General features: G+C 38.1%; 1 protein-coding gene across 4 annotated transcripts in view; it reads right to left on the reverse strand.

The window, feature by feature from the left end:
• The window catches only part of Enox2 (ecto-NOX disulfide-thiol exchanger 2), a 294940-nt gene that overhangs the window by 74235 nt on the left and 201965 nt on the right, over positions 1-18740 (reverse strand). For all 4 annotated transcript variants that reach the window (XM_033760415.1, XM_033760416.1, XM_033760413.1 and 1 more), the window contains one exon: positions 6647-6781. In XM_033760415.1, coding sequence (XP_033616306.1) covers positions 6647-6743 — 97 coding nt within the window. In that variant the 5' untranslated portion in view covers positions 6744-6781. The remainder of the gene's footprint in view (positions 1-6646; positions 6782-18740) is intronic.

The raw sequence follows: 18740 nt of genomic DNA on the forward strand, positions 1-18740 counted from the left end.
GCTACACATTTCTGGGACATTAATGTTATTTCTTTAGAATTTCTAAAAAAATTCAGTGGAAATTTGGAATTATGCCTGGGTATTGATACATTTTAACCCATTACAGTCCTGAGGGTGTCCTCTCTACACAGATCCCTTAGAAGACATGTTTAGGCAGAAAATCTGAACAGAGAACTCAGATTTCTAAGGACAGCCTGTTGGGGCTATAAAATGACCATATTTATTACTTGCCCTCTTAAAAGCACATATTCCCACAGTTCTGTACAATGTCTCTCAAATTCGTAGAAGCAGCTGTGAAACACTTGTTTTAGCTCTTTTGGAAAGTTGAGGCAGGGTCTGGCTCATGTACAGTGTCAAGCAAGCTAGCAAACTGGGATCGGGTTGGTTATGTGGCATGATTTCAGTTCAGTCTCTCCCCAGTGTATCTCAATTTAGATCCCAAATTTCCACCTATTGAGCTTCATTTCTGTAGTTCAAAGTTTTGCAAATGTCTGTCTTTCTAGTCTATTTTCCTCTTACTCTTCCTACTCATCTACATAGGCTCCAGATCATGCCCTCAATATTCTTCTGGGGATGCTATGTATATCTTTGAAGGGGAATTAATGAAGATATTCCATATTATCCATAGTTCCTAGATTTCTGGATTTTAGAGAAGAATAAAATTATGTATATACACATACATAAGGTTGCTAACCTCTTAATTTGCCAAGTAAACATATGTGATAAAAATAACAGAAAAAGTAACCAATGTACCATTCATGCAATTCACAAAAGGCAGAAAACTAAACCCAAAAACATAGGAAGTCTATCATCCCAGAATAATGGGCAGTCCTTTCAATCAAGCAATTTTAGCTTCATGCGAAGTTTACTATATTTTTAGTTTTTTACATTTTGTAGCAGACTAGGCAATGTATTATTGACTAGTCCTGAGCTACACAATAATGTTTGAGCCTTTTTAGATTGCTCAAGTATTTCATTTAGTGACCCTTCCATATGAAAGTCCTTGTAAAAAATTGCTTTCACAACCAGAATATCAGACATCCCAGGATGAAGGGCCATGGAAAGGACTAGCATATTTTCTTTACATGAAAAATGCAAATTACATAACTGAACAAGTTCCCCTTTTTTGTTCTGGATGCCTGGTCACTGGTGTGGCTCAACTTTAGAAACTGAGTGGGATCCTATGACCTGTACATCTGAATTTTAATTAACTTGCCTATGTGGTCTTCATTTTCTATTCTTATTTATATTTTCCCAGATGCTGATTTATTTATAGCCTGTTTTCTTATTCTGTGATATTTATTATAAGCAGTTTTAAGGTCTTTGTGGAGCAGGGTGATATAGTTCCCTTTAGAATTAACCAGTGTCTCCATAATATCTCCTCTTGCACACCTTCCAGCCAATGAGATACTATTTCCTCTGCCTAGATTCTTTTTAGTCCATTTTGTGTACTCCACTCCTATATATCCTTGGACACTCAGCTCCAATATTACCTCTTCTGTGACTCCTCCCTGACCATCACTATTTACCTAACCCTCTCCCCTCCCCTCCCCTTGGCTAAAATAACGCTTTTGTCCAAATTTCTATTCTGACACTTGCTACATTGTAGTTTAGAGGAGTCAGTATAAGGGCAGGAATCTTTGTATTTTTGGTCACCACTTTCTGTGGTAGGCCTTGATAAATGCTTTTGTATAAATGAATAAATAAACAAATATACTCCCTCATACACTTCCTAACGGCTTCCATGGGAAATCTTTTTTAATTCCTATTCCTATTATCATACATTTATTTATTACAGCTAGCGAAGGCTGTGCAATTGTTACATTAAAGATCTTCTACCCATCGAGCTTCATATACTTTTCTTTCTTCTTTTGCAACAGGATCTTGCCATGTAGTTCAGGCTTATCTTGAATTCACTATGTACCCCAAGCTGGCGTCAAATTTACAGACATCCTGCCTCAGCCTCCATAGTACTAGGATTACACATATGCACCACCAAGCTCAGCAAACTTTCTGTACTTCTCTGGAGGCTTTAAATAGCTTAAAATATTTCCACATCAAATTAGCTCTACAGCATTTCTTTTCACACACTATGACAATGAGTGCTTCAGCATTTATTTTTGCATAGTAGTCCTTGGGAGACATGACTAGGCCTCAGCACTTGAGAGTGTCTCAATACCTGATGTTTACTGTTCCATTAATCTTGCTATGTAAGTTGTGGGGGCATGCAGGACATCTTGGAACCTAGCTGAGTAAATATGATACAGGTATATTGCATGGGGAGTCTTGAGAGTAACCTACTTTGGAGAAACAGTTTTGCTGTTTGATATAATATTTTATACATTGTTGGCTCTTGGTAAAGTGTTCACCATGATGATGAACAGTATTCTTTCTCAAGATCTCACCTTATTTGCCACTGAAAAGAACCTGTATTTGTGGACGATGTTTGAAATAATACAGTCCAAGTCCAGGTATCCTTGAAGAGCTTGCAGAAAAATTGGCCTGTCGTAGGACATATAACCTCATTCTTTCTTTCTGTTCTCATCAGAGTTGGCCTTCTTGGTTCAATGAGAGCTGTCTCCTTAAGAATGTCAATGTTTATTGATGGGCAGGGGCCTGCTCTGGGAATAAGGTTCCGAGTCCATATTTTCCACTATCTCTCATTAGAGTGGAATCACTACAGTGGACACATCATCCTGAGGGACTCTGCCCCTTTGAGACTTCACAGGCTCCACACTTAGCTGTTGATGATTTTGTAATTGAGGGATAAATAAAGGAAGCAACAAGCAGCAATTCAACCAGTATCCCTTAGTGGGTTCATTTTTGGTTTCCTGTGGGATGACTGGGGCAGAACTATTTTCCTTAACCAGGAGCTTTACTATTTCATGTGTTTCTATTCATATGAAAACTAACATCAGTTTTATTTGAGCAGTCTGGCAAAGCAAACACTATGGCAGAAAATATAGTTGCAAGAGGGGAATCTCTTGATCTTCTATCACTATTAATTAACTTTGTGGAAAAGCAGCTCCACAAAACATCATGTTAGATGAACTGCGGCTCTGCAACAAACCCTAGAGATGGCCTGTCTCTGCGCTCTACTCAACAAATATAACAATTACACCAGGCACTGCCTTCGTGACAAATGTGTGTCCAAGAGACTCAGAATCCATGACGGTATAGATTTGAGCTCTCTGGGGAAGTCAAGAAGACTAATGTATCATTTATTTTTCATCAACGTCAAAGCCTTTTTTATTGTCAAATAGGCCAGATGAGAAAGGACAAACAACCTTCTTCTGGCTCAGGATGAAATTACTGGGAGGGGGCAGAAATGTAGCTGAATTATTGGGCCATAAACAGGTGATCCTAAAGAAGGTTTCCATGAGAATTATTTGCTGCTTTTTTTTATTTTAAGGAAACTTATGGTTTGAGGCAGCTCATTCTCCAAACTTTGACAAGTTGAAGGGCAGGCAGCAGTGGAGTGTGCTGCCAGCCTTCCACTTTGGTGAGATTCCCCACTAGATAGATATACAAGGAACAGTCACAAGCACTGTTGGATGCATACTGTTCTCTTCACCTGCCACAGTCCAGTGTTTCACCTGGGAAGAATTTCACTCTCATATCCGTTACCCTTCACTGCTATTAAGGGTACAAATGATCCATAATTTAAATTTTTGTAAGTCATATATCATATGTGAATTGGAAAGTATAATAATGATCACAGCTGAGTTAACTGAGGGATTATTGCAAGCCATTCATCTTAGACTTGACATGTATTAACTCATTAATTCTCATAGGTGCTATTATTAGCTCCAGAAAGAGAGGGGTTAAGTGACTTTCCAAAAGTCACAGCTAGTTAGTGGTAGATAGGGATTGGAACCTAAGCAGTTTGAACCAGAACCCATGTTCTACTCTCAATGATAAAGAATTTTACACCCAGGAAAAAATCAGCATAGGAAAGTGACTATATACCTCGTTTTACAATGGATGTCATGGATTGATGGTATTGCCCATGTATGTTAAGACAAGAGAGGAACTACTGGACTAAATATTAGATTTCCTAAGTTTTCAAAGAGTCAAGAAACCTCCCTTGCAGCACAGAGGTAATCAGGGTCACTGAATCACAAGGTTGAAGGAGACTCTGAGAAGCCAACCTTTTATTTCTTTACAGTTATTAAGGAAACAAAATGTAGGGATGGGACTGTAGGCAAAAATTAAAACCACTCTTGAGATTTCAAATTTCTGGTTAGAGATGGATGTGGGTAATGCTCACTAGAGGTAATAGCTTTCATAGAGCATTCAACTTTTTTCAATTTAAGTGAGAGCTTAGCAGCCATTTGAAGGAAGAATGTTAGTACTTCCCTTACCTCAATGAGTTTATAGTGCTATTAATAGTAGTAATGATGACAGTGAACATTTGAGTGATTATTATATGTCAAACATCGTGCTAAGTACATTATTTAATCTACACAGCAATTTTTGAGGTATACAATATAATTATTCCCATTTTACAGATGAGTAAACCGAGATACAGAGAAGTTGGATAACTTGCTCAAGGGCATACAGCTAACAAGTAACAGGCAAGGACACAGATCCAAGTAGTGTGACTTCACGGGCTGTTGTTAAGCACTAAACAAAGTACTATCACTGTAGAATTAGCCCTCTGAGCAAACTAAGAAAACCTACCCCCATTGGCTAGCCATATTATCGACCCCAGCTGCAACTTTAAGCCTACGATGGTTGCTTAGAAGAATCTTTGCTTACAGTGCTAGGTCCTTTCTGCTTCACATTATAGATGAGTGAATAAGAACTGAAAATTAATTTGTGTTCACAGATTTGTGCTTAGATGTGGTAATTTACAAATAAGCTGACATCAGTTAACATTTTTTCCCTTAGTCTCAGAGCAGATGTGGCCTTGAAATTTTTCCTGGGATATCTGCCTATGTGGTCTGGAATGCCATTAGCTGGGGATATTTAGACCCAATCAGGTTGTCTAGTCACCTTCAACTATAAGCAATTGTGACTCAAAACTGTACCATATAGAGGTATAAAATAATATGTAATAGTTCAGTTTAAATTCTATCATAATGAAATAATAAAGAGCAAACAAAAATACATTACTTCTTTTAGAAACCTTTATGAGACATATAGTAATAACTTTAAATATTTTAAAGCACCTACTGTACACCAGGCATTATCCTAAGCATGATTTAGTTCTCACAACTAGGAGTTAATCCAATTTTATGCATGGGGAAATTAATGAAAGAAACAAGCTTGGAAGCCAGGCAGATTTAATCCATAGTCTGATATCTTAGCCACTCTGCACTAACATAAACTGTCCCCCGATTGGCCCTGGTAGCCACTTAAAACATAAGGAGATTCATGGTCCAATCATTCTAGCACTTGAAGAATCCGTGGTTATTCATTTCAGTCACAGTCAGTGTAACAGAGGATACAGTATCACCAAATACAGCCCACGATATACATTATAGTTTAGTATAATGGTTGTCTTTCCCACATACAGAAGTGAGGCTCCTCTCATTTCTCATTCACATACTCTTTTCTTCATGTTTGATTGCTTTTATGCGTGTTTCTTGGTGTTCAATATGATGTCTTAATTTATTATTAATGTTATTGTTGTCCAACCTACCCCATCCCTTTTATAACCTATAAGGATTTAAATATGGGTTAGAATTATGAGAATTATTTGGGGAGGGAGGGAATACTCTATAAACAAGTGGCACAACAAAGTAGCATCACTCTTGATCTATTTATCAACATGAATGTGCCTATGAACCACTTGAGGATCTTGTGAAAATGTGGCTTCTGATCCAGTAGGTCTAACCTGGGGCCTGACATTCTGGAATTTTAAATGATTCCCAGATTATGCAAAGCACATTTTGCATAACAGAATTCTAGATTGGCTTGGTCTTGTGTTTTTAAGTAGGACAAAGTAATCTGAGGAGATTAATGTTTAGGCTGTTGAAAAAGCCATCCCAGGCTTCTTGAGAAGGCAATTCCTAAATGTTTTCACAAAAGCATTGTAATGGTTAGTTAGCTCTGACTGTTCAAGAAACCTGCTTGCGTGTAAACTAAACTCTTCAGCTGTGATTCTTTTTCTTCTGATTTTCTCTTTAATGGAGATGAAGTTAGTCTACCATGCCCACTCTCTTATGGATTATTTCGTATGTGCGTATAGTTATAAACAAAGTTATTCAATGTTAAAATAGTCTTCGGGCTGCTGTCCCTGCCATCTCCTTTCTTCCTCTTTAGGAATCTAAGATTTTGAGGGTGTCTAAGTTAGTTCTCTTTCCATATTCATATTTATTTGCCTCCTCTAAGAAATCAATAAAATTAGACAGGCTTTGTAATTACTAGCCAAAATCCTGTTGCCTTTTAGTTCAGTGATGCGTTTAAATGTTTAATGACCCTATCCTGCATCAGACACACCCCCAGCTTGCCCAAAGTGCAATAAGGAGTGTACTAGTAACTATTGGCCACTCAGCCTATAAAGCTCATACTACAAAATGCACACTCTCGGCAGAATCTGGTAAATGTCAACTTCAAAATAAGTTGTGTCATACAGTTATATTTATTGCCACATGGTAAATAAAACGAAGCATTTATAAGGTGATTAAACATAACATACCAGGTAAAATTGGTTGTCCAGCAATTCCCAGCGGTGCCATTCCAAGATTATTCATTGCTGTGGCCCACGCAGTTGGATCAGACATAGGCAGCGTCATTGCAGTGGAATCTACATTCAGAGTTCTACTATTATCAGCTGAAAAGAAATGACAGGCCAGATGATTTGTCATTTTAAGGTTCTAGTATCTAGTTTACTTATCAGTGTAAACTCTGGCAAAATCTTTATGGAAATGGTCTGATGGACAAGTAGTGGATAAGGCCACAATGCCTGCTTTCCTATAAGGATTAAAACAACACGGATCAAACTGGCAGGAAGTCTTGAAATTTAAAAGCAATCTACCAGATGGCATATTACTGTAAGTGTTTGCTTCTCTCATCCCTCCCCACACTGGGTTTTTTTTTTTTCCAAGCATACGCAACACAGGAGTTTGGGATGATTAGGAAGTTTCCTATTCTTCTCAGTCTACTAGCATATGATTATTTCAGCAGCTTCCACCCAAACTACTCATACATGCAAACCAAGAAAAAAAATGCCTAGGGCTTCTGCAGTTGTCAATAAAATATGAAAATTATAGTCCTGATGCAATTTCATATCTTTGAGGCTATACTACTGCAAAAAGCTGAGCAAACCATCAGCAGACATCAAGCTAGCCAACTGAGATATTTGGTGGGGGTTTAGCAAAAAAAGCAAACAGGAGACATGGCCTCTGCCTCAAACACTGTACAATTAAGTTGAAGGGATCGATGATGATAGTAATCCTTGTTACTGTTAGCACAACTATCACCACCTACACCCATCACTACCACCAATTATTGAACATTTACCATATGCCAGTACTGTACTTGGCAAGCATTATCTTCCTTTAACCTTGAAACAATCACATATGATAGGGAATCTTTAATAAGTGAGAAGTTTTAAAAGACTGCGTGTATTCTTCAAGATAATACAGGAAAAATACATTTTTGTCACTATGGGCTTTACCATCTTCAATTAAGTAATTAGAAAACAACGAAATCCTTCAATGGTATAGACCAGATTAATGAAATTTAAGGAATAAGGAGCTACTAAGTAGGTACAAAATACTTTACAGAGAAGATAGGATTTGGAAGAATGGTTCAGATTTCTATAGACTATGTCTTAAGTGTTGGGTAGTTATTAGGTAGAGAAGAGGTGACAAGACATCCTAGAAACAGAGAGGACACAAGCAAAGACACTGAAGTGGGTTGTATATGCAAGTGCATGTATCCACTGCACAAGTAGCAGACATACAGCTAGAAGTCATCTGAGCATAAAAAGCTAAAATTTGGACATTTCTGTCTGTCTACAGATAGCCACAGGGGTAATATCAAAAATCTCTGCCAATTACACCCCAGAAGGCAGCTCTGTTCTAATAGTAGCCCACTAATGTCCATCACGTCCTTTCAGCCTGGCAACATCAGGGATGATCCTTGGCCAGGTTATTGATACATGTGCTATTTTGGTCACTGATTGGTCAGAACAAGCAAATGCAAATTTCCAAAGACATTATTTCTGAAATATTAGTTTTGGTCATTCCTCTGTGCAGCTTTTGCCTCCTCTCTGACAAAGCATGCATGCATGCACAAACACACACAATACCACATGTGTATGTGTGCACATACATACACCCTTCCTACACACAGAGTAACTGAAGGACTAAGCATTCTTTATTGCAGTCTGAAGTCACATTTCAGAGCTGGTGATTTCTTCATCTGTGGTAACCCTAGTTCTCACACTCGGTCATACTGTGCTCTTTCATGAAGTATATCTTAAGGGTAGAAATAGCTTCCCTGTAAATACTATCAAGAAAACAGACATGAGGTATCAAATATCCTTTGGGTTAAATGTTTATATTGTAATAACTAGGTTCATCTACACTTCTAATCCCCAGAGAGGGGTGACAAATGTTTAGGGAATGTTATAGCTACAAAGGACCTTTACAGCCAAGTTTGCACCAGGCTTTTCAAGGTGGCTGGAGAATGGCTCCTAGAGGAAACAGGTAGGTTTACTGGGCTGGGGTGGGGGCAAATATTTTGTTTTCATCAGCAGCTCGGCTACTCCTTCTATAGTCCTGGAAAACATAAGAAAACCAGGAATTCTTCTTGACACAGGATTCTGAGATCAAATAGTGAGAATTTACAATGTATCAACCTAGCCCAACTGACTAATTTGGGCTGAGTGTGGGGAGAATGATCTAAATTTTCACGTTTTGAAAAAGACAATAATACTAAGCCAGGCGTGGTGGCACATGCCTGTAATCCTAACACTCAGGAGGCTGAGGCAGGAGGATCGCTGTGAGTTTGAGACCAGCCTGGGCTACATAGTGAGACCCTGTCTCAAAAAACAAAACAAAAAGAGAATAATACAGGGGACATGAATATAGCTAAATGGTGCTGTGCTGTTCCCAGTACTGGAAAAAAAAAAGGAGGGCAATACAGTACTGTTTTCAAAATGTATATTAATTCCAAATGCCTTTAAAAATGTTAGTAAGAAGCCGGGCGTGGTGGCGCACACCTGTAATCCCAGCACTCGGGAGGCTGAGATAGGAGGATCGCTGTGAGTTCAAGACCAGCCTGGGCTACATAGTGAGTTCCAGGTCAGTCTCAACTACACAGTGAGACCCTGTCTCAAAAAACGCCCCCCAAAAAAAAGTTAGTAAGTGTTCAAAGGGGAAGGGGAATGGAGGGAGGGAGAAAGGAAGGGACAAGAAAAAAAGTGAAAATAGAAGGAAAAAATGGAAATAAAGGTTTTGAACATAGGGTAGGGAGGGGGGTTGACGGGAGAATGGGATAAAAATAAAATAAAATTTATTTTAAAAAATGAAAAAAATGTTGGCAATAGCATTGTCCTAAGGCTTGTTTACACATAGAGATAAGGAATGTGTATAATTTATGACATTATTTTGTCACAATACAATTCTTAATTCTGAAGAGAGTCTGTTTTAATACCCCTCTCATCTCCCTCCTCCCTTCGTCAAAACCTATCTCCTTCCCTCTAGTCTAAATTTTTTGCCGTATTATATACCAGGTTCTGTGCTAGAGACTAGGGATACAGAGATTTCAAAAAATAAAAGCACATTTATTGCTCTAGAAAAACTTGCAATATTATGAGAGGCAAAGAAATATAAACAACCAAATACAAATTGTTGTAATAATTACTGTAATAAAACTATGAATAAAGGGCTATGGGAACACAGAAGAGTAATTAAAGTTACAAAAACGAGTTTGGGTGTGTATGTTTTGGGTGGGAGGGTGGCGGAGATGGAGAATGCTGCAGACTTCACTGGGAATGAATCATTCGGAATGAGTCCTTAAGGAGGAATACGATTTCCTTCCAAATAGTGAATGGAGGATGAAGTCCGAAGAGCATTTCAGGAAACAAGAACAACTAAGCATTTACCACTGACTGCCTCCAGTTATAGCGACTGCGTATAAGTCTCTCTTTTTCTACCTCATAGCACCCTTATTCAGGGACAGGGTTTAAGGCATCTTTGTCTCCTCATTTCTTAATTCAGTGTCTCATAGAATGTACATAGTTAACAGATATTTGAGTAAATGACAAAAAAATCAAGTTATGTTGAATGTCGTGCACAATAAGCAATCTGTGCAATGACATTCATTGTTTGTATATCTACTCAGAATGATAAATTGTCTCAAAAGAGATGATATTATTGTTCAACTGATTCTCTAGGACAACTGTAGGAATTTGCTCAGAGATACAACCAGGGACAGACATGTCCAACTAATAATTCAGTTCAATCTCATTAGCTATAATTTTCGCATCTAAGCACAACTGTACATACAAGCAAGCTTATAAAATTTTACTTTCAAAGAGAAATCCCTAAATGATCAATTCTTATTTGGCAGCAATCTGCATTTCAGCTCACTAACAAAACATGCTGTGCTAAATGTCTGTGTAGAATCATCACCCGGTGGTGGAAATTTTAAGTCCTGAGTTGGTTTATTTTCCATACTAGATAGGGACATCTAGAAAATGTTTTATCAGATTAGTCCTACATCACCGGAGGAACAGACTGCACATTTTCTCATGACTCCTACAATTACTGGTAGCAGCTGAGAGTACCCATCAGGTAATTGCTAGTGGGTAACAAATGGTTTTCAAAATACCTTCCCTAAGTTTGAAGAACATGTTCTGGCATGCTGGTTTCCAGCTGTGCTATGTGACAACTCCTTAAGAGGTCCAAGGTTATAGAGTAGTTGGGAATAAGTGCCTTCCAGGTACCTGGATTGAAGATATGGCACTTTAGCATAAGAATGCATTAACACAAAAAGATTTGGACGTGTCCATCCACTTTAACATGGTATCACACCATAATCAAATTGGTGCCATCTGTTTTATTTTTGTATTGCTTCTGAACCACTAATTAATCAATTACTATCAATATTTGAAATTGAAGACTATACATATACACACATTCTGGGACACACTCATCGGTGAGTTACTTCAAATGTTTTCTTTATTTCCTATGAAACAAGGGCAGTATGTTATTGATGCCATTTATCCAACTATATTCTTTTATTAAGATAGAAACTCTGACAATTTACTCTCCTACAATTGCCTTTCTTATGTCCACATTTATATCCATCAGTTTTTATGCTTGCTATAATTTTGTTACAAAGTTGAGGAGAGTATTTTGTCAATAAATTTCTATTGAAAGGTGGTAGGAAGCTATTCTGCCTAGTGATCAAGGGCATTGGTTTAGGAGTCAGATGGCTCTGGACTAGAATTTAGCTCCACTACACTGACTTTAATGTATTCATTCTCTTTCTTCTCTCCTTGTCCACCTGCCTTCTAGAGTTCCTTGCATATTTACTGTACATTCATTAGATATTTTCTATATGTGAGGCACTGTTCTAGATATTGGGGATATTGGTGAGTAGGCAGGACTTGTCATTAGTCTTGTGAAGTACACAGTCTGGTGCAGAAAATAGATATTAAAATACAAATGAATAATTATAAGTAATTACACATTGTAATGTGTTACGCCTAAAGAACTATGTTTAATCAGAAAATGTCACACAATAAAATTAGGAAAATTGCAGTATCTCCCTTACATGTTTGATGAAGACTAAATTAGATACTGTAGATAAATACATTAGCACAGCTTCTGGCTCATATTAATCACTCAGTAAATGGTAATAACAACACAATAATAGTTAAAGTGATGATGGGAAATGTTTCCAGCCCTTATTTGACTCAAATTCTACTCATCTATTTATCTATAGATATACATATACCTCTCTATATATCTCTCTATATATACAGAGTTTAAGTAATTAGCCCAATATCACACAGTTAATTAGTAGTAGAGCAGGCTATGAACTCAGGCAGCTCTGATGCCAGTGTTCCTAGTCTTACCCATCACATTAAATTCCCTTCCAAAGAGTCTCTTTATTTTCTGCGTTTTCCTAGCCCATTGGGCACATTGATATCAGAGCCCTTACTACATTATATTTTTATCACCTCTTTCCACGCCTGCCTCAGTCTCTAGGCTATAAATCCCTCCCTCTTCTCTTAGAATTCTAGTGATTCCTAATCACCATGTTATTGGGGTGGGAGGGTGGAGGAGATGAAGAATGCTGGAGACTTTGTTATTCACTTTGCTATTCCTGGTGATTCCTAATCACCATGTCTGCTATAAAATAGATGCGTAATAAACTATTTTAAAAGTGAATATAAGTGCATATAGTGGAGTCCTGCATAAATAGTCATCTTCCCAGAAGCAAGTGTCAAGTTATTCAGAGATTCAGAGAAGAATACTACTCTGTTGTATTAAGATAAAATCTCTTTTAGGGAGGTTTCTTTTGAGGGCCGAGTGATATGCAAAAAATTTAAATGAAAAACAGAGGAAGAGAAAATGGTGATAATTTAAGGTATTATAATCCTGACATGCTGATAATATAAGAAAATCAGAATTACAAAGGTACAAACTTCAAAAAAGATAAAGCTACGGTTACAGACATAATTTTCATTACACAGAAGTTCTTCATGTGTAAGAACAGAATAACTGGAATTTCACTGAGAATTTAAGGTAATTAAATTTACTAAAATAAATATGCATGTAGTAGCTATAATTGTTAGATTCTTGAGGGCAGGGGATATAAATGTCATTTATTTTTGTATCTTCTGCCATGCCTAGCTCAAAGTCAGTGCCAATAAGTGTGCTTTTAAATGAGTAAACTCTGCAAGAACTTAGCAATTATACAAAATGGGGCTTACCTGCATTGTCTATTGCATTGAACTGTAGCCATCTAAAATCTCTTTGCATTGTGTGGCCCTGAACTGTAGACTTAGCTCTCTAGTCACTTCTGCAGAAGATAGTAGTCCAAAGCTGGGAGAGACATCAGACCTCTGGGACATACCAGGACTTAGATAAATGATGAATAACAGTGTTAATGATAGTAATCATAATACAATTAAAAAGAGTTAATACTTACCTATGCTTACTATGTGTCAGACATTGTTCTACGCACTTTTTGTACATTAATTTAAAATTCACAACCCTATGAAGTAGGCTCCCTCATTTCCCCCATATTACCAATGAGGTAACAGGGAGAGAGGCCATAAAGTGAGCTTAAGCTGGGATACAAACCCAGGCAGCCTTTCTCTACAATTCTTGTTCTTACCTCCTATGGCATTCTAAGACAGGAGAACTGTAAAGTTACAGAGTATTGGAACTGGGATAGGTCTAGAGCTCATCATTATATGAGTGGGTGGTCTCCTTGCTGTCTGTTTCAGTGGTTCGGGTTAAGCCGCCTCTGAATAGATAGATAATGCTATTTGGCAGTATCTGGAGACATTTATGGTGTCACACACGGGGGGCAGGGAGTTGCTACTGACATCTAGTGGATAAAGGCCAGGGAAGTTGCTAAACATCCTATGATGTATAGGACAGACCTCTATAAGAAACAGTTTACGGTACCCTAAATGTCTGTAGTGCTGAGGTGAGAGACCTTTCTCTACTACAATAAGTTTTGTGTCTTCGTACTTATGAGTGCTTTATACCCATGGCTGCTTCACAACCCCTTTCCATCCACCTGATCTACAGTCAATCCCAGTAGGCATACACACAATTTATGCCCTTTTCTCATATGGTACTGTGCTACTAAGACTAGTCTAATAAGCCCCACCCCTAGCCACGAATCTATTAAGGTTGTTAGTATGGTTACTTCTAGGCTTTACAACAAAGAAATACCCCAATGGCAGAGAATTCAGGTGTTGTGGAAGGCTGGTGAAGTGCTATTTAGACAGTGGTCTTGGAAACAGAACTAGAAAAACACCATGACAAAGAAAGGAAGTATAGAAAATGCTTGCACAGAAGACAGGAGAAAAACTCATTTCTGCCATATCATATAGGGTAATGCATATAGTAGGCACTCAAAAAGCATTTTTTGAAAAGATTATGGCACAAGGGCAGGGTTGGGTGTCCTAGTATGAATAACACTGCACTTTCTGTTCTCTGGCTAAGGGAAAGGAAACAGCAGAATAAATCATTATCTGCGTCTTCATTGAGCCTAGGGCTCAAGGTATTATCTTCTACTTGGTATTTATTGCTCATGAAACAATATATTATACATTGCAGGTGTTATTTTGAGGCCCTGTTCATTTTGATTAAAAATTAATAAAGCATCATTAATTGTGAATGATGCACTGAAGCCCCCCCCTTACAAATGTTACCAGCAGCTTGTATCATAGTTATACAGGATGAGAAAACTGACAGGTGATCTTCTAAGACAAGGTTTCCAAACAGCTCGAAACAGATAATGCTACTATATGAGCAGGGGCTTTACTTCCTCATGAGTGTTTATCCAGGATGGATTAAAGAGCTACTCAAGTGAATCAGAATGCCACAACTTACTCTTCCCTGTGAAGGAAAAGAAAAGGGAGAGAAAGGACAGAATGGGAGGGAAGAATATTGACATGAACCTATAGAATAGGTACTCATTTTCTCAGGTGTTGTGAGTGTGGCGGGATGGTATATGGGAGACAGTGGCTTTATCCTCAAGGTATGCAGATGAGAACCTTAAATAGAGGAGGCTTTCACAAACTAAATCTCATCCTGAAAGATGCATTGTTCTAGTCTGTAAAGGCAGAGACCCAGAAACCGCCCCCTGCATGTTGGAGCAGTTATAAGGACATTCCAGGTTTTTCTTTAGATTGATAAGAATCTAGGCATTCAAGCCAGCCCTTCAGATGGCAGTTGCAGTGGGGATGACGCTGTGGTATAGTAAGGAAGAAAACAACAGGTTTTGCCATCTATTGCTTTGAAGAATTCATAGTACATACTTACATTTACAAAGGCAACACGGTATAGGGGAAGGAATACAGACTTTGGAGCTAAATAGATTTAAAAAATTAAATCTTGGCTTTACTGCTTAGCAGTTATGTGACCTTAGGGGTGTTCCATAAACTTTTTAACCTGTCCATTTACCTGTAGCTAGTGATAATAACCATCTTTTATGTACTTAAGATAGTGTAATGATGCTGATTCCTAATATCGATTAAATGTTTATTATGTGCCAAACACTTTTACAACTTTTCATGTATTATATAATCTAATATTCATAATAGCAAAATGAAATAGGTAATGTTTATCATCTATGAACGTTTTAGATAAGGAAAATGAAACATGAAGAAGTTAGGAAGTTGTCTATGCTTCCATAGACACAGGTAATACAAGAGTTGAAGTTAACTCTTGACTTCCTGAAGTCAAGTTCAGGAAGTACGGCTCTTGGGCCCACACTTTTAACCATCACTAAGAATGCTGACACAGAATAAGCACTTATTTTTTATTTTATCTCCATTTCATTTATTTTTCCATTCCTTTTTTTCCTGGCTAAGGAAGAAGCCATTCAGCTGCTCTGTGGGGATTTCTTCTCATACATCTCTGAGCTGGAGCCAGGCACCTCCCTTTTTATTTCACAGTGGGCTTGCACGGACTGAAGAATGCTAGGGATATTCCTTGTCACTTCAAGGTTATTAGATGAATGTTAGTCAGGTGAATATGTTGAGGTTGGATCCAGAGGTCCACCAAGGGTTCCATCCAGTGGCCCATGGAACCCCAACAAACTCCACTATGGGAAGCTTGGAGAAATTCTTCAGCAGCAAGGCCAGAGATGAGCTTTCCTGGGCTTTTTTTGACTGTAGTCCATAACAGCTAGCCTCTTGGCTTCTTGGACTTCTGAGATACCAGTGAAGTAATGTCTCCTTGGTCTAGGGTAAATGAATAACTGTGGCCTTTCATCTTTAGGATGGCATCATGACATTTATTACATATTTCTTCACCTAATATTTAGGCGATGAGCACCATAAACCATGACTGAACCTCAAAATGCTATCTCAGCTTCTTTAACATCTGCACTAACTGCTCATTAAGCCATCATAGTTCGTTCTCTGGGTTTTGAAAACACATTGATCTCAGGTGTTATAGCTATTGGTTTTCACCTAAAAATTTTAATATTTAACAAACCAACTAATTGCATTTCAGGTAATGAGCATGCTGGTTATGTTAATGGTGTGGCTACAGGTGGTGGTGTTTTGGAGTGCAGAGGGATGAAGAAGGAAAAATAAACTCAGTATGTTCCTAAAGCTCTGTGCTCTAAGCTTTCCAGAGGTAAAATGCATGAGAGGTGACTTGGCAACCTAGCTGCTATGCTGTTGGAAGTCTGGCAAGTTCTCTTGGAGGAAAAAGAACTAGTTCTGGGGTTAATCCACAAGCTGTTTGCTTTAGCTCTTGTTGCTGAAAATCTTTCCAACATGTTTTGGTCCACTTCCTTGCCATAGGAGATAAATAAAGCATGTACTAGATCTGGAATTAGGAGGGCTAGTCTGAACTATGGCTTACTTACTGTACAACAAGCATGGTTTCTCAAAAATGTGTTCCAGCCATGTGCATCAGAATCACCTGAAGTGCTTGCTAAATAGGCCAATTGCCAGGGTCCACTGCTGAGGTTTTCATCTGGCTGACACTGAGAAATCTGCCTGTTGAACAGGTGCTCTGGGGAACTCTCGTGTCAATTAGAAATTTGAGAAACACAGAGCTTTGCTTTCCTCACCTATAAATAAGAATGAAATTATCCCCTTCCCAGGGGTGTGGTAAAAACAACACAGGTGCTCATATATGCTATTTGTACCTGAGGCTTTTAAGTGATGTTATTACAAGGCTCCATGGAAACATATTACTTTAACACACTTTTTAAATCCATGTAATATGTGGTGGTACCAAGGTGAAAAATACATCTTTCTCTGCTCCTTGAGGGTCTCCTAAGATTCATGATAGACAGATCTAAAAACAAAACTAATGTCTAGTCTTACAATGACTAAAGAGAGATTCAAAGAAAGAGGAGGCAATTAATCTGATAGGATAAGAGGTGGTGGTAGAGAAGGGAGAAATGTGTAGAGGAAGTGATGTTAATCTGGGAGAGATGAATTTAGACTGAGTTTTGAAAGATATGTCAATTATCATGGAATTATAGATATCTTAAAAGGCATAGGATGAGGCTGTATTTATATTTAGTTTAGATAATTCTTTTCGTGGGGAATGTGTATGAATGAAGAATATTTTTCATATGAGTTTTCTTATCATTCCTTTCCTGAAATGTAGAATGCTGAAGAACTGAAGGCATTTTGTATTCTCTAGTTGTTTGGGCTTTGAGGGATTAGGCTTTACACTATATTGTTGAAGTGCATTACAAACTACTAACTACAAGGCCATGGTCTAAGTCAGCGGGTGGGATAAACAAGTGTTAAATCCTACCGATAATGGGAACTTTGGCTTGAGGACTAGCTGCCTCAGCAGGGCCATCCTCAAATATTAAGGTCAATGCTATATATATACGCACATGCGGCAACAGGAGGCAGTAAGTAATGGCTCTGTTTGGACCAGCAGCCTGGGCCCCTTTTGAGTTTCTTTCCCTCCACAGGCCACCTATGTAAACTTGCTAAACTTTTCCTCAATTTGACAATCAATTAGAAAACAACAATCTTTACTATACAGAACTTCTGTTTGCTCGCATCATCCTTCATGTTTCAAAATGATTAATTTTGTTTTTAAACCATACTATACCCCCACCAACTACTCACATGCATATGTCTAGATAGAGCACAATGAATTTCCAACCATTAATGCTGTATGACCTTGAAGGAAGAAAAATGGGGCTAAAACAGTGGTTAAGGGTCAATGTGTTTGGATTCAATTTGATTAGACATGAGTTCTACCACTGAGCTACACTTATTAGCTGTGATGCTTGGAAGTGACTTAATGTCTCTGTATTTCATTTTCCACTTTTGAAAGCTGAGAGTAATAACACCCCTTAGGTAACAGGGCTGTTGCAAGGATTAAAGGAGGAAATATGTGAAAAGGGTCTACAGCAGTGCTTAGCTCAGTAAGTGGTAACATAATACTAGTAATTATAGTGTAGTAACAATTATGAACATTCCCTCTGATGCCTTTGAAAAACAGGGGCCACTGGGGGTGAGGAAAGAGCACAGTGTCTTAATTTCCTTGGTGAAAATATCAGTTTAGGAACCATCTATTAATGATAGTGGGGAATCCAAGAGGATTGTGGTGGTACATGCCTTGGCAGGCTGAGGGAGGTGGATTGGTGTGAGTTTGAGGTCAGCCTGGGTTACATACTGAGTTCAGGGCCAGCCTAAAGTACAAAGGGAGACCATGTCTTGAAAAAAAAATAATAATACTTGGGAATGTATTATAATAATAACAACAATGAAAGATGGCTTTTCTTTAACAAGTTCTTTGCCAAGAATACAGCCAGAAAGAACAGCAGGACTAATTTGTATTCTTCTCATTTGATTGATGGCATTTTCAAAAAAGGGATACTGCTAATAAAATGCTTAAAAGATTTTTCCAGTGTTAAGATCCTCCTCCAATGTACACACCCCAAACTCACTAGACCTACTGCCAAGACTCATCTGTTTTTTTCTCCAAAAACATAGATGACATTTTGTACCTATGCTATTGTTCCTGATGCCCCTGCATCTGTGGTGGTGGAGAGCTGGAACTACCTAGTATCACATTTTGATTATGACAAGGTTG

Source organism: Fukomys damarensis, unplaced genomic scaffold, assembly GCF_012274545.1.
Source record: "Fukomys damarensis isolate Sample0158 unplaced genomic scaffold, DMR_v1.0_HiC HiC_scaffold_39, whole genome shotgun sequence".
NCBI lineage: Eukaryota > Metazoa > Chordata > Mammalia > Rodentia > Bathyergidae > Fukomys > Fukomys damarensis.